Here is a 16151-nt window from a genome sequence, read left to right on the forward strand (position 1 = left end):
ACATTATGATCTGCTCATAAGGAGTTTCAAGATCTTACAACAAGCTAGTGTTTTCCATTAGCTAATCTTCTGTTAGAGCTTTTCTTTATTTTTTATTTTTTTTAACTACCTGGTAATCGTATACAACCTGCAGAGAACCAATGAATTATTGTGATGCTTACTGTGTTCCTAGATTCCTAATACATGAATGACATCAAAGAGGAACTTTTTTCACTCCTGCCAAGTAAGGCATAGCCAGAAATGATTATCCCTTGGCACAGAATACAAATTAATTGCTTGATTTTAACCTTCAAATCCACCAGCCAGTGAAATTTTGTATGAGACTTAATAAGTATTCTCTGTTTTAATAAAAAGGAGTTTTTGTAATGTGTGATCTAAGACAGACCTAGTTATCATGCTAAAAATGTAAATACAATTTGGAAAATTTTTTATTCCTTCATAGTTCCAGATTTCGTGAAGAAATTAGATGCCAATTAAAAATGTCATTGCAGCAGTGATACACTTCCTTGGTGGGAATCGCAGAAGGTTCCTATATATGTCCTTTTATTTGAATGTGGTCTACACTTTGCCAATTTTCAGAACACTCACTCATTGCAAAAGAGCTGGTTTTTAGCCAGTGTTCCAATGGCTGAACTGGCACATTGAAAGAAATTCAGTTGGGAAGCAGGCCTCACCAAGTGTTTGCCACATCTTCCAAAGCAAGCTTCTTCTAAGAGAAGAAAAAGCAAATTTTGAGAAGAGAAAGAACCCTGAAGGGAAATGAGAAGGAGACGAAGAAGAGGGCAAAAACAGAAGAAAATAAAGGTGCTTTCCATGTTTTCAGTTACAACAGTAGCCCTGTAGACTTAATTGCTATTCATCTGAGAAAAATCAAGAAAACGAATTGAAACCTATAAAAGAAAATAAAGGTCTGTTTTTGTCTTGAATGTTGAGTTCTGTGTTGTTTTGACTGTTGAGTACAGTGAATCAGATTTATAATGTGACTCTGCCCCTTCCTTCTTTTGAAAATAAAAGGACTCTTTGTGTAGTCTTAAAATGTTAAATCATTGGTGACATTTTGTGGTAGCCTGGCTTCTCAGTCCCTCATCCTCATTCATTCCACTATTGTGTCTTGTGCAGTGTTGCATATGTGTGTGGTATGTAGAGGACTTGGAGGAGGGTTCTTATCTCAAGTAGGGGCTACACCATCCAACATTTTAAAATGTTTCCATGTTCTGTGTCATTGTGATTCCTTGTTCAGATGTTCTGCCTAGAGATATACCCATACTTGGCTTTTTGTACAGCTGTCAAATCAATTTTCTTTTTTTGTAGAATCATGTTGTCTTCTGGTTGAATGCTTTTCTCCCAAATAACATCAAGGGGATAGGGGAGACTTTTGCTTTTTAAATAGTTATTTATGTTATTTTTATATTTAGTCTGCTTAATTAAAACTTCATTGATATGATAAAAAAAATAAAGCTTCTGCAGCATTCCACAGTGTTAAAAATTAAGGTAAAGGGGCTGTCTGGAGATACACATGGTTCAGTGATCAGATATTTGCCTAGTATGAGCAAGATACCTCATTTCATCCCCAGCAGAGAGGTGGGGAAACATAGACATAAAGACATAGAGAAGGAGAACAAACTAGGTCAAAATGTAACAATATATATATTACAGTATTAGGTAATATGAGAAATACTTCTCTTAAAATTAAATAAATCACTGTGTGAAAATACATCTACCTTCCTTAAATCCTAAAACTATTGTCTAGTTTCTTTTTTTTTTTCTTTCACCCTTTCTCTAGAACTGAAAAAGTAATAGTACATTACGCTACCTGATACTTTAACTACTATAATTCTCTTCTGTCAGGCTTCTTACTAGTACCTAACCCCCTACTCTCAGAAATACATCTGTCTTTACATGCAATCTTGCCTTGAGGCAAATAGAATAATTATTAAGTAATTCTCCAGTGTTTTTTTCCTGGATTATAATTTTATGAAAGGAATTACTGTCTGCAAATGTGTCCTTATTTTTACAACTCCATTTTGTGGCCAAAAGTGACCATATGGTTTTGTGCCTTCCTTCTTCCTAGGCATTCTCATTTGAAATTCTCTATAATGGATCCATCTTGCTTTTAACTTGAAAATCCATTCTTTTCATAGTCTTCCAGCCACCTGTCCATCAGACTCCTCTCTCTGTGTGCTAACAATATTTAAGGATGAACAGAGGTTTTTTTTTAATTTTATTTAAATGAATTTTCACATTTCAAGATAGATATGCTTTAGGCTTCAAAATTCATTATAGAATACAATGATAACATGTTCTGACAGATACGGGATTGTCTAGTGAAAAAAGACTGTGTGATCATAGCTCTTCTCAGCTACTAACCTCCGAAGAGCAGAAAGTTAAAACTGCTTTTTAACTCTAAAGATGAACCCTTTAAAATTAAGGCATTATTTTAAACTTTGGGGGCAGTTTTAGATGTACTCTTTCAAAAAATGTTTAGAGCATCCTTAACATAACCAATGGGATGGTGTCCATAGTTGACACAGATCATGGGTATAACTTGTCCCCTTCTTAAGGGTTCTATCTCTGATGTGCATCTTCTTTGCCACAGAAATATTTCTATGTAGTTCCAATTATAAAAGTCTTACTGTCTGTGTATAGTTTGTATCCAGTTAGAAAACTTTTCTACGTAAAGCACAGTAATTTTTATTAAAAGATTGCATGCAAAATATGAAATCAGTGTTTAGAATGCTGCACTTAAGGGAGTCTCATATTAATTGGCACCTCTGATTAAATACACACTTTAAATTATTAGATTCTAATTTCACCACTTACATGAAATTATGGCCTTGATAAAAGACCTCCCCTGATATAAATTGAAGATTTCTTAGTACCATTGTGAAGACCAAATGAAATCATGAGCGTTAGAAATTTACCCTACTTCCTGGCACAAATAAATGTTCATTAGTATTATTGTTAGAGAATCTACTTTTAAAACTGTGTCCAAAAGGTTAATATCACATAGACCATGGTAGAATGAATAACATTCTGTATTTATGCCTTCGGCCAGTATAAGACATATTCCTCAAATAAGACCCTGCTGCTACCCAAAGATGAATCCTAGTTCATTTTTATTACTACTATGACAAACAAACTGATATGCTTCTGGTTGATTTAACATCATTAGTCAGACAATTTTAGATCAAGTTGGATTTGATCATCTAGATCAAAAATCCATATTTGTAACTGTCTTAGTTTTTCTCAAAAATATTTAAGTGGAGTGTTTTCTTGTCATATTTTTTAAATGTTATAAATTCTGTTAGTACATGTCAGAAATTTCCTTACATTTGTTTATAAGTGTATTCATATGCTTCATTTTAATTTAATTTAAAACATTATTATTGCTGAGCATGGTAGCTGATACCTGTGATTCCAGCACTTTGGAGACAGAGGCAAAAAGATTACCATAAAATTGAGGCCAGCCTCATGCATTGCAGGGTGCAGCTTGGGCTACATAATGAATTGCAGACCACTCTGGACTACACAGTGAGCTTCTGCCTGGAAATCAAGATATTATTTTTTTAAATAACATGATCAGTTACTATATTGATAATATACCAGGCATTGCTATGTCAGTCACATAAAATGTAAAAATCTATTAAATAAGTGGACAGTCATAATCATATATATGCCAACAAATACCATTCCATCTTATGAAGTCTGAAAAATTAAAATCATTCAGTATTAATTCACCAGCAGAACTCTATTAAATATCATTTCTGTGTTTATTAATTGTTGTCTTAAAATACTAAACTATATGAAGTAGCATTTCCATGTTATGTACATTTTATATACTAATTCATTGAACCCAATATATATGTGATTATTTTTCTCTCAAGAGGCTATTTGAACCATAAGTCCTATTTGATCTTTCTAAAATAGTTGGCTGTCCATAACGATATAATCCAGTCTAAGTAGCATCTGTGAGGTATTTTTGTTTGTTTTATTTCTGAGAGATATTTAAGTATTAGACTGTTTTTTTCAATCAATTTATTAGACTATTTTTTCAGATAATCCAATTTTTAGAAGATTTTCAAAGTATAAAAATAACTTTATTAAATTGCATATTTGTCTCTTTCCCTCCCTTCTCCCCATCCTTTACCCCACCCCCACTCTCCTGTCTCTCAGATGAAAATAGGGAAGAAAAGTTAGGAGACTCCTTGCAAGATTTGTACAGGGCACTGGAAGAAGCCAGTCTGTCTCCACTAGGAGAACATCGCATTTCAACCAAGATGGAATACAAGCTATCGTTTATAAAAAGATGTAATGATCCTGTGATGAATGAAAAACTTCACAGGCTGAGAATTCTTAAAAGCACTTTAAAGGTAAGTGCTTAAAGGACCGACATTTAATCTCCATCGGTGGAAATTCATTCTTGGCCTGAAACTGATTGCCAGATATTATAGGTTAGGTGGTGCAAAACAAGGAGCTATAAGAAGAAGGTAAGTAGAAAAAACCTGCAGCAGAGTGGTTGGAAAGGAATCTGGTCAGGTTTTCTCTAAAGTCCTAAGTCACTGATAAAACGTCTCATGACCTAGCTTTAGGGGAAAACAAGATGTGATTAAGATTTCTTCTTTAAAATGCAGGGTTGGTGTTACTCTTCAGTCTTGATTCCCTAAGAGCTCACTATTGAGTATAATTACAAAAGATATTAAAGGCACACCATATGCATGTAGAATATTAAAAAGGCTATTTGGGGAATAAACTACAACATATCTGGAGTGAAGCTACAGTCATCATGTTTCATGTAGAGATTGCACAACTGTTCTGATTGCATCTGTCGGTTCCTAATACACATACTACCTTCCCATTATATACTTCTGTAATTGCTTAACAGTGTTTTCATTCTTCTTATGCCTAGCCTAGTTTGGGAAGCAGGTGGTAAGGACGGGGGAACAGAGAAGCCGAAGTTAAAAGAGGTTGACACGGGAGAGTATCCACTGTGTGGATGAGGAAAGACCCTTTCTTACAAAACACTTCAGTAGGTCCTTTAGCACACAGAAAGTGGAAACAAAAACAAAATCACAACATGTCAAAGGACTTCTTTGAGAAGTGTTTTAAACCCACAGCATCCTCCTAAAATTGTACTTTCGGAATAGAAGTGAGTACTAAATAGATAAATACAGTAGAAAACATAATGATTTGAAATGTCTTCAGATAATAATAGCCAAGGATTAAGAGTCAATTAACCTTATGTTATTTGTGCAGATGCTATTACAAAGCAATGGAAGAATTAATGGACTTTGATAGCTAATGCCACAGTTCTAAGGAGACCTGTAACAGTCATAATAGTGATTCTATTGACCAACTGTATTCCAAAGATATCCTTACCTTCTTACCTTATTTTGGTTTTGTCATTTTTTGTTGAGTTTTTTTCATAAAAACTTATTCTGATCGTGTTTTTCCTCTCATCCAACCTGTCCCAGATCCTCCCACCCAATTCTATCCCATTTCTTTCTTTCTTTCTTTCTTTTTCTTTTCTTCTTCTTCTTTTTCTTTCTTTTCTTCTTCTTTTTCTCTTTCTTTCTTTCTTCTTTCTTTTCTTCTTTCTTCTTTTCTTTCTTCTCTCTCTCTCTCTCTTCTCTCTCTCTCTCTCTCTCTCTCTCTCTCTCTCTCTCTCTCTCTCTCTCTCTCTCTCTCTCTCTCTCTCTCTCTCCCTCACTCCCTCCCCCTCTCTCTTAAAAATAAGAAAATAAACTCACATAAACCAAGAGAAACACAAAATCTGAAACTAAAATATACAAGCAGAAAATAAATTAATTAAATAATTATTTTAAAAAGACAAATAAGACCCCCAAAAATGTGCAAACAAAGCAATATGAGACAAAAGGCCTGCAGGATACTAAATTCATCTTCTGTCTCTCACCCCCCCCCCCCCCACACACACACACTTCTTTTGCTTTCCCTTTGTACTTCCCCTTCTCCTTCTCTCTCTTTTTTTTCTGTCTTTTATGCTCTGTAAATACCCTACAATATTTTTTACCTATGACAATGAATATGGGCCACTGTAAATGTTGAATTCAAGAGGAATCAGTGAGTCACCAAATACATGATACCATGTTTGATTGTTCTGCTCTTCTAGGACAAAGAAAAATAACAAAGAAAGTCACTAAAAAGAAATGCCCCCTGCTGGTTAAATAAATGATGGGGCACTATAGAGCCCTGTGCTTATGGGGCCTGGAAAAGTAATCGATTATAAAATATTCCTTTTCAGAGAAACAACAAAATACACCCAAGAATAGATCTCAGATCTTACCGTAGGCAACTGCCAGCATCATCAGTCCCATACCTGTTTCGGATCTTGTAGCCTCACTGGCCAGAGCCACTTCTTAGGCATGTTGTTGCCTTCTTCCCCCTCCCAACTCTGACAAAGAGGTATGCTTTCTTCACTACTGAACAACATTTTGGGGATTCTCTTAGCCATTTCTTAGATCTATAAAAGACAAGACTCGTTTAAGAGACTCAAAGTATCTCAATCCTTTCTCAATCTTAACTTCTACAACAGAAATTCTCTTCCTCTACAGTTGATAGTTGTGCCTTTGATAGTTAAACCAAAACCAGGCTTAGTTGTCTGTTGGCTCTGATTCCTTAATGGTTCTACTTTATTAGGGATTTATTAAAGGCATGTACCTCCCTTACAACCTGACTACCCTAAATAGGAGGGAAAGGAGATTAAGGAGATCAAGAATGAAACCTTCTGGGTATCAGTTCCTTGAGACAATTCCCCTGGCATAATTCTCAGGAGTCTAGCAGATCATCCATTAGCAGAAGCCACCCTGTCCCTGGACCGAACCTGGAGGTCTCCACCAAGCTTGCCGCTGCTGCCAAATCCTCCAATTCCCCGGAACCTCCGGTTCCTCAATGTCCTTCTTCCTTCTTCCCTCTCTCTTCTTCTTCCCAGCTTCCTCCTCCTAATAAATGATCCTTTTGACAATAAAATACCCCACCCAGAATCCCCGCCCCTGTCTTCTATCATGGGCTAATCCTTCCTTGTTCTCTGAGTCTAAGATCTTTATCAGTTTGTAGAGACAAAGTCTCAGGTGGGTCAAGCATCCCATGACTGTTTTCTCCTTGGGCCCAGACTAAGGCAAGGTTACATTCTCTTCACATATCTCACTTTTCTATTAAAAAAAATAAAAATAAAAATAGGCAAAAAGAGGAACTATATACATAAATATACATATATACAGAACCATCACATACAAGTTACATGTACATAACCCAGTCCTTTTGTATTTGGCAATCTTGGAAAAGTATTCCACTATCCTCTCATAGTGAGTCCTTTCCTACTGTCCAAAGGTTTCTGAAACCTCTTTATTAGAAATTAAATTTATCAACCTCTAAACATGTTGTTAATTCTTCAACTAAAGCGTATAGTAACACTGTGACTATCTAGTCTTCTTCAACTGCATCAGAGATCCAAAAAGGAAATATCTAATATCAAAGAAACACAGGCAAGCAACTTACAAAAGCAAAACTGGAAAGAGAGAGTTGACTTGACTGCCTGGACAGTCAAAGGTTTTTCTCTATCGTTGGGGCATCCAGTCTTCAGCCTTCTGGCCTAGTATATCTGACAGACATAATTGTGAAACAGGACTTTTGAAGAATGGGTCCAACCAGTCTCCACAAAGCTGCACAGCCTTGTGCTCTGCTCTGCTATGATCACAGTTTGGGCTGTCAGTCTGCCATCACCAGTAGAGACAAGGACAGTACTTCGGCCCAGAGGTCATTCTGTCATACTTATTTCTTCTATGCCCATCATCTCCCTTGAAGTAGATATTTCTACAGGTATTCCCATAATTGCCATTATTTCCAATAAATGAGTAATTACACAATCAGCCTTTTCAGAACTTAAGACAGTTGCCTATTGAAACCCTGAATATGTATCAATGCTATGATTACATACCTTAGTCTTCCAAATTCTGGAAAATGAAACACATCCATCTGCCAGATTCCATTCCTTTTGGTACCCTAGGGTTAATTCCAGCAGGTAATGGGATTTGATTATACAAAGAACACATAGGACACCTTTTAATTATTTCTCTGGCTTGTTGCCAAGTGATAGGGAATTTTTTCTTCAAACCCTTACTGTCGACATGATGTTTTTCATGAAATTTTGAGGTTTGGAACACATTTCCTATTAATAATTGGTCTATTTCCTCATTTCCTTTTGCCATTGGACCTGGTAAACCTGTATGGGATCGAATATGAATAATATACAAGGGATAGTTTCTACTTCTGATGACCTGTTGTAGTTCCATAAGTAACATAGTTAATTCTGAGTTATCAGGAGTAAATAAAGCAGTTTCTATATGCAAAACAACTCTTTCTACATATTGCAAGTCAGTGATGATATTAAGAGAGTCAGGAAAATCTAACAATACCATAAGGATTGCATACAACTCTGATTTTTAAACTGAGGTAAATGGACTTTTGATCACCTTAGTTGTTTTATCAGACTTATAACCAGCAATACCCAGCTTATCTGCATCAGTATAGAAGGTGGGTGCCCCTGATATTGGTGTCCTCCTTACAATACTTGGAAGGATCCAATTAGTTCTTTTTACAAACTGTATATGCTCGCTTTTCAAGAATTTGTTATTAATTTCCCCCAAGTAGTTACTATAAGCCCTTTGCCAGTCTTTGTTTATTACTCATAATGACATAATCTCAGTATTAGTAAGAGACACTACAATTTCCACCTGGTCTCTTCCTGACAGTTGACGCAATCTTATTCTACCCTTTGTAATCAATTCAGAAATTTTTTCTATGTATGTCTTCAATTTTTTACTTTGCTTATTCGCTAAGAAAACCCGTTCCTGGATTCTATCTTCCCTTTGCACAAGGAGCCTAGTAGGAGAATGTGTTCAAGGCAAAATAACTAGAATGCAGCCAAGTTTAGGATCAATTCTATCCACATATGCCTTTTGTAGTTTTTGCTTTACCATAACAAAATCATTTTCTGCCTCAGCTGTTAGACATCTTGGACTGTTTACATCTGAATCCCCTTGTAACATTTGAAACAAATTACTTAACTCATAAGTAACTAATCCAATTGTAGGCCTTAGCCAGTTAATATCTCCCATTAATTTTTGAAAGTCATTAAGAATTTGCAACTGAAATTCTCTTTCTTTGTTGAGTCTTTGTGAGGTTTAGGTATCAATGAGACTATGGCCTCATACTGATCTCTACGGATCTGTACCTTTTGTGGTCAAATTTTTTGTTCAGTTATTCTATAGCCTAAATAGGTAAAACCTATAAATGTGTTTTTAATTCCATCCATCCATTGCAAGGGAGAGGTATTGTTCATTATAGGCCCCCAGTGCCATGGGAAGGGATCCTTAACGGTCACAAGACAAGTATTCTGTATTTGCAGCAATTGGGGCCCTGTTTACTTGCACTTGAGCATGAGAGTCTTCCCATAAAGAAGGAAAGCAGGACAAGTTCTAGAGTAACTGAAGAGACAGACAGTGGTAAGTCCATTCGTTGGCAGGAATAGGATGTTACGCGGACATCATAGAAAAGCTTCTCTTTGAAGGTTTAAGGAAGGTTTGAAGAAATGATAGACTTTTAAGCTCAACCTTACAACTTGAGGAAGGTTTCCTTAAAACATGAAAGTTTTCATAAGCAGAGATGGCAAATAGGAAGGGCCAAGAGTAAAAAGTAAATCACACACAAGCAATCCAAGACATAGCATTGAGCTACCAAAAAGGTACACTGCGATTTTAGTGTAAATAACTGAATGTGAGTATGTCAAATCTGTTTCTTTTTTTAAATTAATTAACCAGTTTTTACATACACATTTATATTACTACACATATATACAATAGATTACCTATGGCAGGAAGAACCGTGACACAATCAGGAATTATATAAATGTTACATTCTTAGTGTTTTGGCTATTTGTATTTGACAGCCTTGAAGAAAACATCTTTCCTATTTTGGTGCATCTAAAATTCTGAATGTAAATCAGTCTCCATCACATCTTGTTATTATCAACTTAAAACATCTATCCAGACCTAAAAACATCCTAACTCCTAAACAACTAAGCTTCACTGTAAAACTAAGCTACCTGGTCTTCAATTCCATCAGAGACTTGAGAAGGAATAAACTTGATTACCTGAGTATCTACTCCTCAACTTGTTGTCTCAATTGTCACCCACAAGGTTATTTTTAATTCACTGGGATAGAATTGTGTATATAGATGCAAAATAAGTTTAATTTTAAATACAGTGGTATAGAATTCAAATGTAAGATTATTCTTCACTATATATATTATATATTATATATATATATTTCTACTCTAATATGATGTACCCATATAACTCAAATCTGTTTCTTAAGGTTTTTGAATTTGTTGGCATGTTATTTCACATTTTAATAAAAGTTTACGCCCATCTTAACTATTGAATTCTTTTGCTTTTCAGGCCAGAGAAGGGGAAGTAGCCATTATTGATAAAGTTCTAGACAATCCAGACTTGACATCTAAAGAATTCCAACAGTGGAAGCAGATGTACCTCGACCTTTTCTTGGATGTCTGTCAAAACACCACCTCAAATGACCCACTAAGTATTTCCTCTGAATTAGATGTTATCCCTTCTTCTCTAACACACACTCATTCATACATTGAGACGCATGTGTAAGGCCACCTAGGATCTGCTGGTACTCTGAACAAGTCCATAAGGTAGTTGGTTTTTTTTTTTTTAATCAATGTGTTGGACACATGACAAGCTATACTTTAATGTTACCAAACTATATGAAACAAAGCATACATGGTCATATTACCACTGTCTTTAAAGAGCATTTGTATGTTTTATATGCAGTCAGTGCTCAGCTTATGTTTACCATGTGCAAAATCAACTATCTTTAATGACTTAAATTAACTTTTGCAAACAATTCTGAATACAGATGACCTTCAAGTAGAAAACCCACAAAAAGGCAGTTTTCTATCTGAGATCATCTTTTCTCCCTTTAAGTTAATTTTATATAAATGAGACTTCAAACGTAAATCACAATTTTTTCAGGTGCAGACATTCTTGTGGGTGGGAAAGAACTTAAACCTTTTTATATTTATTAAAATGTTCTAAGAATTTTCTTAAACATTGCACAAAGTTTAATGCTGTAGTTTTATTTTTGTGAAATGTAAGTGCGTATAAAAGAGTTAAGCAAACTAGAAGAGCATCAGCATAAGAAAAGTTCAGGTAGCTAATACCCGTCTTAATAGTCTATTAACTTGTGCTAACTGGTTAATGGAGGTACTATTCCAAAACTTCGAGAACACTGCATGGTGTATCAGGGCAAAGCTTTGTAAGATGTTTTTGTAACTAAGACCAAAATTGAAGATAGAGCTGCTTTATTTTCTTGGTTTAAATCTCCCTTTATTTTTGTAGTGATGAAATGCTGATTGTGTACAGAAGACTTTAAGAATGGATTTTTTAAAACAGACTTAACTCACCCAGAAAGGCAGCTAACAGCTACACATATGCACATGCACATTCACATACGTGATCCCGCGCACACGCACACACACACACACACACACATACGCGCGCACGCGCACACACACAAGAATTTCAGCTAAAGCTCATGTTTTTTTGAACTCTTTAACTCTTAAAAGACAAGGTATACACTAAAATGAATCAATTTTCCAGACAGTTTCCAATTTTCCCTTGATCTGCTAACAAATCCTCTACAATTATACACCAGATAGGGAAATAAATACATTTAGTCATGGCCGATACAAGTTTCAATAGAGAAAACAACATTGTTGAACAATGTTAATGGACTTCTCTACTAAGGAACAGAGGATGCCAACCATTCAGGGAGTCATCACATTGAGTGACCTGAGATCAAGCACTTAGAGGCTTTTTCCTAGAGTCCTGAATTGTTTATAGAGTGAGTGGAGTCTATGAAAAAGTCCTCTTCATATATTGCCATTTCTGCGTGTCTAGTTTTGGAAAGTGACCACAGCATGAAAGTGACTTGCTGCTTTTTAGTGTGTGGCTGCATAATGTACAAGTCACAATTTGCTGTTTTTTCAGGAGGAAAAGCCCCTCCTTTACTATTCTGTATCCTAAACTCTACTTCTGATCAGCTTTATCCTGTTGCCTGTACAGCTCAGTGAATGTACGTACATTTCTAAAAGTTCAGACATATGCCAGTGAATATTTTTGCTGTAGAGAAGAAAGTAAAAACTACACAGCAGGATCTTTTTCTTTGCTTTTGAAATCACATTAAATCACTATCGTTTTGCAGACTTTGCACAACTGTACAGGAGAGTGGCCTTTCTACAGCACATTTTCAGTAATCCTATATTTAGTCAAAATGGATGAGAAACACGCATTAATGTTTGTATGGAATTTTGGGTCCAGTGTAATATTTTTTATCATTTAAAAAACCCTATTTGTAAACACATTTATTTACTGCATGGTTATTGACACACATTAAATTTAAATTTGTGAGATTTTGTATATGTGAGAGAGAGAGAGAGAGAGAACAACAAACAAAAAATGAAGTGTGCTTGTTACAGTTGTTTAGGCTTATTGATGTTTACTAGACCAATGTGTATCTTCACTTAAAAATATTTGTACATGATGGACGTGTCACATGGACAGTGGACAAACAGCCTGCAAACAGCAAGCAGTTGGTGGGAATACTAGCTCTGTTGCTAGTAAGCAGCTTCTACTTTTGTAAAGTCAGCTGTTATTTTACTGGTTAAAAATTAAACTAATGAATTTTACAAGACTGGTGACTAGCCTAGCATGAAAGAGACCTTTAAACACTATATATCTGTACATTTTATTGCATTAGTTTCAAATCTAGGAGAGAGGCAGCACTGTAAAATTGAAGTCAAATAAATTCAGCTCTTAATGAATCCTTTTAAAGCACCTACTTTATTCATGCAAAGGGCTTACCACATTTCTCTGTGACCTAATCACATAGCCACCCTCACTACCACCACCCCAGTTACAAGTTCTCACTTTGCCACCTCACTGATAGCCAGAAGTAACACCTGTTCAGAGCTTACCAAGATCTCCTCTGAGACCTTGAAGCCTCAAGCTGGCTTCCCAGTGACCTGACAGGACCATGAAAACATCACCTACTCATTCTTTTTCTGTGAGTCTTTGGGGGAACGAAGTGGGAAACCACCAAAAAAAAAGCTAATTTTCTTCTCACAAATGTAGTATATTGTGGTCAAGTGTCACTAAAGTATGTCTAAACTAATAAACTGCCTCCAGCCAGTGTAAAAGCATATGGGAATGGAAAAGAAAAAAAAATTAAGCAAGAGTAGTTTCTCAAAGAAATGCTTTTTCTGAGATTTTTTTCCCTTCTCAGTTTCATATCACTATGTAACTGTGAAAGCAGAGCCATAACCATGGTTCTGCCCCATAAAGATCATTCTTTGCACAACCATCCCGTGCTGCTTAACCAAGGCTCATGCACACATCATCAGTGTCATCACCTAATACTGTCTTCTGGGACTTACTACAGCTGTCAAAGCCGACCATTTTCTGTGGTTGGTGTGTAACTAGTTGTACACTTTTTGGAGGGGAGACGTGAAGTATTCACAGGCACCTGAAAAACACTTTAGGGAGGGAAATGGTTCTGTTTTATTTTCAGAAGTCCACCTCTAGTCCAGGATGAGTCAGTCTGTCTTTCTGAAAACTTTTTTTTTTGTTTTGTTTTGTTTTTCGAGACAGAGTTAACTAATACTGATTCATATCGTTGCATTTGACCATTCCTGACTGCCCTTTGCAGTTGAAGGGGAATCGTTATTCTTTGACCAAGACCTTATTTGCCTCCTTACCCCTCAGAAGAGCTTTATCAGAGTCCCAGCTCTTAGGGGAAAAGACATTGCTCTGCAGGCAAGGTCAAGAACAACTTTCTCTTAGGCCCCCTGAAAACTGGACTCACCTGGTCACTCCAGCACTATATCTAACACCTCTCCAGGGTCTCCCTCCCTTGTCTCCTCCCCACCCCCAGCCAGCTGCAGGACTACACACTGAAGGCCACTCCATGCCCAGGGAAGCACACAGCCTATGTCTTCCCAACGGTCCAAGTCAAGGTCATAGCCCACTACGTTACGGGTTGGCACCTGGCGTGAATCCCGCCACTTGAGACCACCCAGGAGCAGCACTGTCTCTTCTACCACAGCAAGTCCATAGCAGAAGCGGTCATAGGGTAGCGACCGCAACCGAGTCCACTGGTCTGTGCTGGGGTCATAGCGTTCAATCTCAGAGAAGGGCTCATATCTTCCCAAGAAGGCAAACACTGCACCTCGCAGCACCGCAAGGTAGTGCCCATAGCGAGCTGTACCCATGGGTGCTCTCTTGCTCCATGCCTTCTCTCCGGGGCTAAGGGAATACATATCCCGGAGGCTACTTGTACCTCCTTCACCTCTCCCAGCCTTGCCCCCAGAGATGTACACGACACCATGGTCCCCAACTGCACCTGCGTGACCATGCAGTGCCCGAGGTAGCTCTCCAGCTGCCATCCAGCGGTCCCTGCGAAGGTCGTACATCTCCACAGAGGCCAGTGCCTCACCCCTGGTGCCCAGGCCCCCAACAGCCAGGAGACTCTCTCCTACCACACCACACCAGAAATAAGCCCGTGCTTCTCTCATGGCAGGCACCTCTGTCCAAGTGTGGAAGCGTGGGTCATAACGGTGTACTAAGGCCGTGACTGACCTTGGGCCATCAGCCAGGGAAGTAGATTGGCTGCCAGAAAGGCTCTCCCCTCCGAGGACAAATAGGAAGTTGCCAGTGGTACATACACTGTGACCTAACAGTGGTGTGGGCAGCCGTGTCAGGCTGCGCCAGCTGTGGTTGTACACGTCGAAGGAAACCACATCCTGGGTGAGCTCCCACTCCTCTTCCTCCATTTCTTCTTCCTCCTCTCCCTCCTCTTCTTCCGGTTCAGGTGCAGGGTGCCGATTTCGAACTACCTCTGGTAGAACCATGATTTCCTCAGTTGCTGTCTCCCTAGCTCTGAGACCACCAACCAGCAATATGCGGGTCTGGGGACTCCTGACACTAGTCTGTTCTCCCTGCAGGAGCGGCTGGCGGGAGGGTGCTGTGTGGTAATTGAGGGCCTGGATGATGAGGCCCTTGATCCCAGTAGGTAAAGTAAGACCAGAGCCTGAGTACACACGCCGCAGCACACCAGCAGGCACCAGGCCAAAGCGGATACATCCCAGCAGTGCTGAACTGTGTGCCAGGCGCTGGGCTGTGGGCTCCTGCCGCAGCCAGGCTAGTGCCAGGCCCAGCAGCTGCGTCTCAGCCACCCGTGTCACATCAGGGGTACCCAGTACGGCCTTCATTGATACAGGATTGAGTTCCAGCAGCCCTGAGGGGCCAGCGCCCATCAGAAACAGCTCCCGCAGGTGGCTCACAATGTAGTGCTCAGCTGCACCTAAGGTACGGGCCAGGCCAAAGCGAGCAGCCACATTTGCAGTGAAGCAGCAATTCTCTGGGGCAAGATGGCGTTCCAGGTAGTGGCCACACAGCCCCAAGGCCTCAGTGACTTGCAGGTAGCTGGCGGCCTCCAGAGTGTCCTCCACAGTGTCCATGGAGAGGGGCAGCCAGGCAGTGTAGATGAAGTCCAGCAGGCGCTGGAGACCGGCTGCCGATGGCACATGCAGGTGAATTACAGGAGCCTGCGATTCCTGGGTGTGACTCTTGAACAGGGCCCTAAAGTAGTCGCTGGAGCATGCCAGAAGTGACCTGTGCGCTGGGAACTCACTGCCCTCGGCCTTTAATGTCACATCACACAAGAAGCCCTCAGCACGGAGGGCTTGGTAGCCGGTGAGAAGAGAGCTCCCATGAGTTTTGCAGTAAGACAGGAAGTAACTCATGATGATGCCCAAGGCGGGAAGCTGGGATGGAGCCAGCCAGGAGCAGCTGGCGGCATTCCTTGACACAGATCTCCTACCTCCTACTTCTGCTATCCAGCTGCAGAGCCCCTAGCAAAGGCTGATTTTTGCCTGCTCAGCTTAAAACCTAGGGTTCCTTCATCCAGATTCGGCGGTTGTTCCGTGCCCCTCTCAGACAAAGTAAGATCTAGAGACAATTTCCAGAAGCCTCTAGTAGCAGAGGGTGTGGATTTCA

At 38.9% G+C, this 16151-nt stretch overlaps 2 protein-coding genes across 5 annotated transcripts in view; one reads left to right on the forward strand and one right to left on the reverse strand.

Moving 5' to 3' along the window:
- The window catches only part of Cnksr2 (connector enhancer of kinase suppressor of Ras 2), a 255259-nt gene extending 242733 nt beyond the window's left edge, over positions 1–12526 (forward strand). For all 4 annotated transcript variants that reach the window (XM_051142006.1, XM_051142007.1, XM_051142008.1 and 1 more), the window contains 2 exons: positions 4174–4370; positions 10473–12526. In XM_051142006.1, the coding sequence (XP_050997963.1) occupies positions 4174–4370; positions 10473–10688 (413 nt within the window). In that variant the 3' untranslated portion in view covers positions 10689–12526. The remainder of the gene's footprint in view (positions 1–4173; positions 4371–10472) is intronic.
- A 1218-nt stretch (positions 12527–13744) lies between these two features.
- Klhl34 (kelch like family member 34) lies at positions 13745–15898 on the reverse strand. The gene has a single exon (XM_051142027.1). The coding sequence runs from the start codon at positions 15896–15898 to the stop codon at positions 13964–13966; it is 1935 nt and encodes a 644-aa protein (XP_050997984.1). The 3' UTR covers positions 13745–13963.
- Between the last annotated feature and the right edge of the window lie 253 nt (positions 15899–16151).

Source organism: Acomys russatus, chromosome X, assembly GCF_903995435.1.
Source record: "Acomys russatus chromosome X, mAcoRus1.1, whole genome shotgun sequence".
NCBI classification, from domain to species: domain Eukaryota; kingdom Metazoa; phylum Chordata; class Mammalia; order Rodentia; family Muridae; genus Acomys; species Acomys russatus.

What these genes read in the sequence shown, in the direction of transcription:
- Klhl34 (XM_051142027.1), bottom strand. Translation starts at nt 15,898, where the DNA reads ATGAGTTACTTCCTGTCTTACTGCAAAACTCATGGGAGCTCTCTTCTC.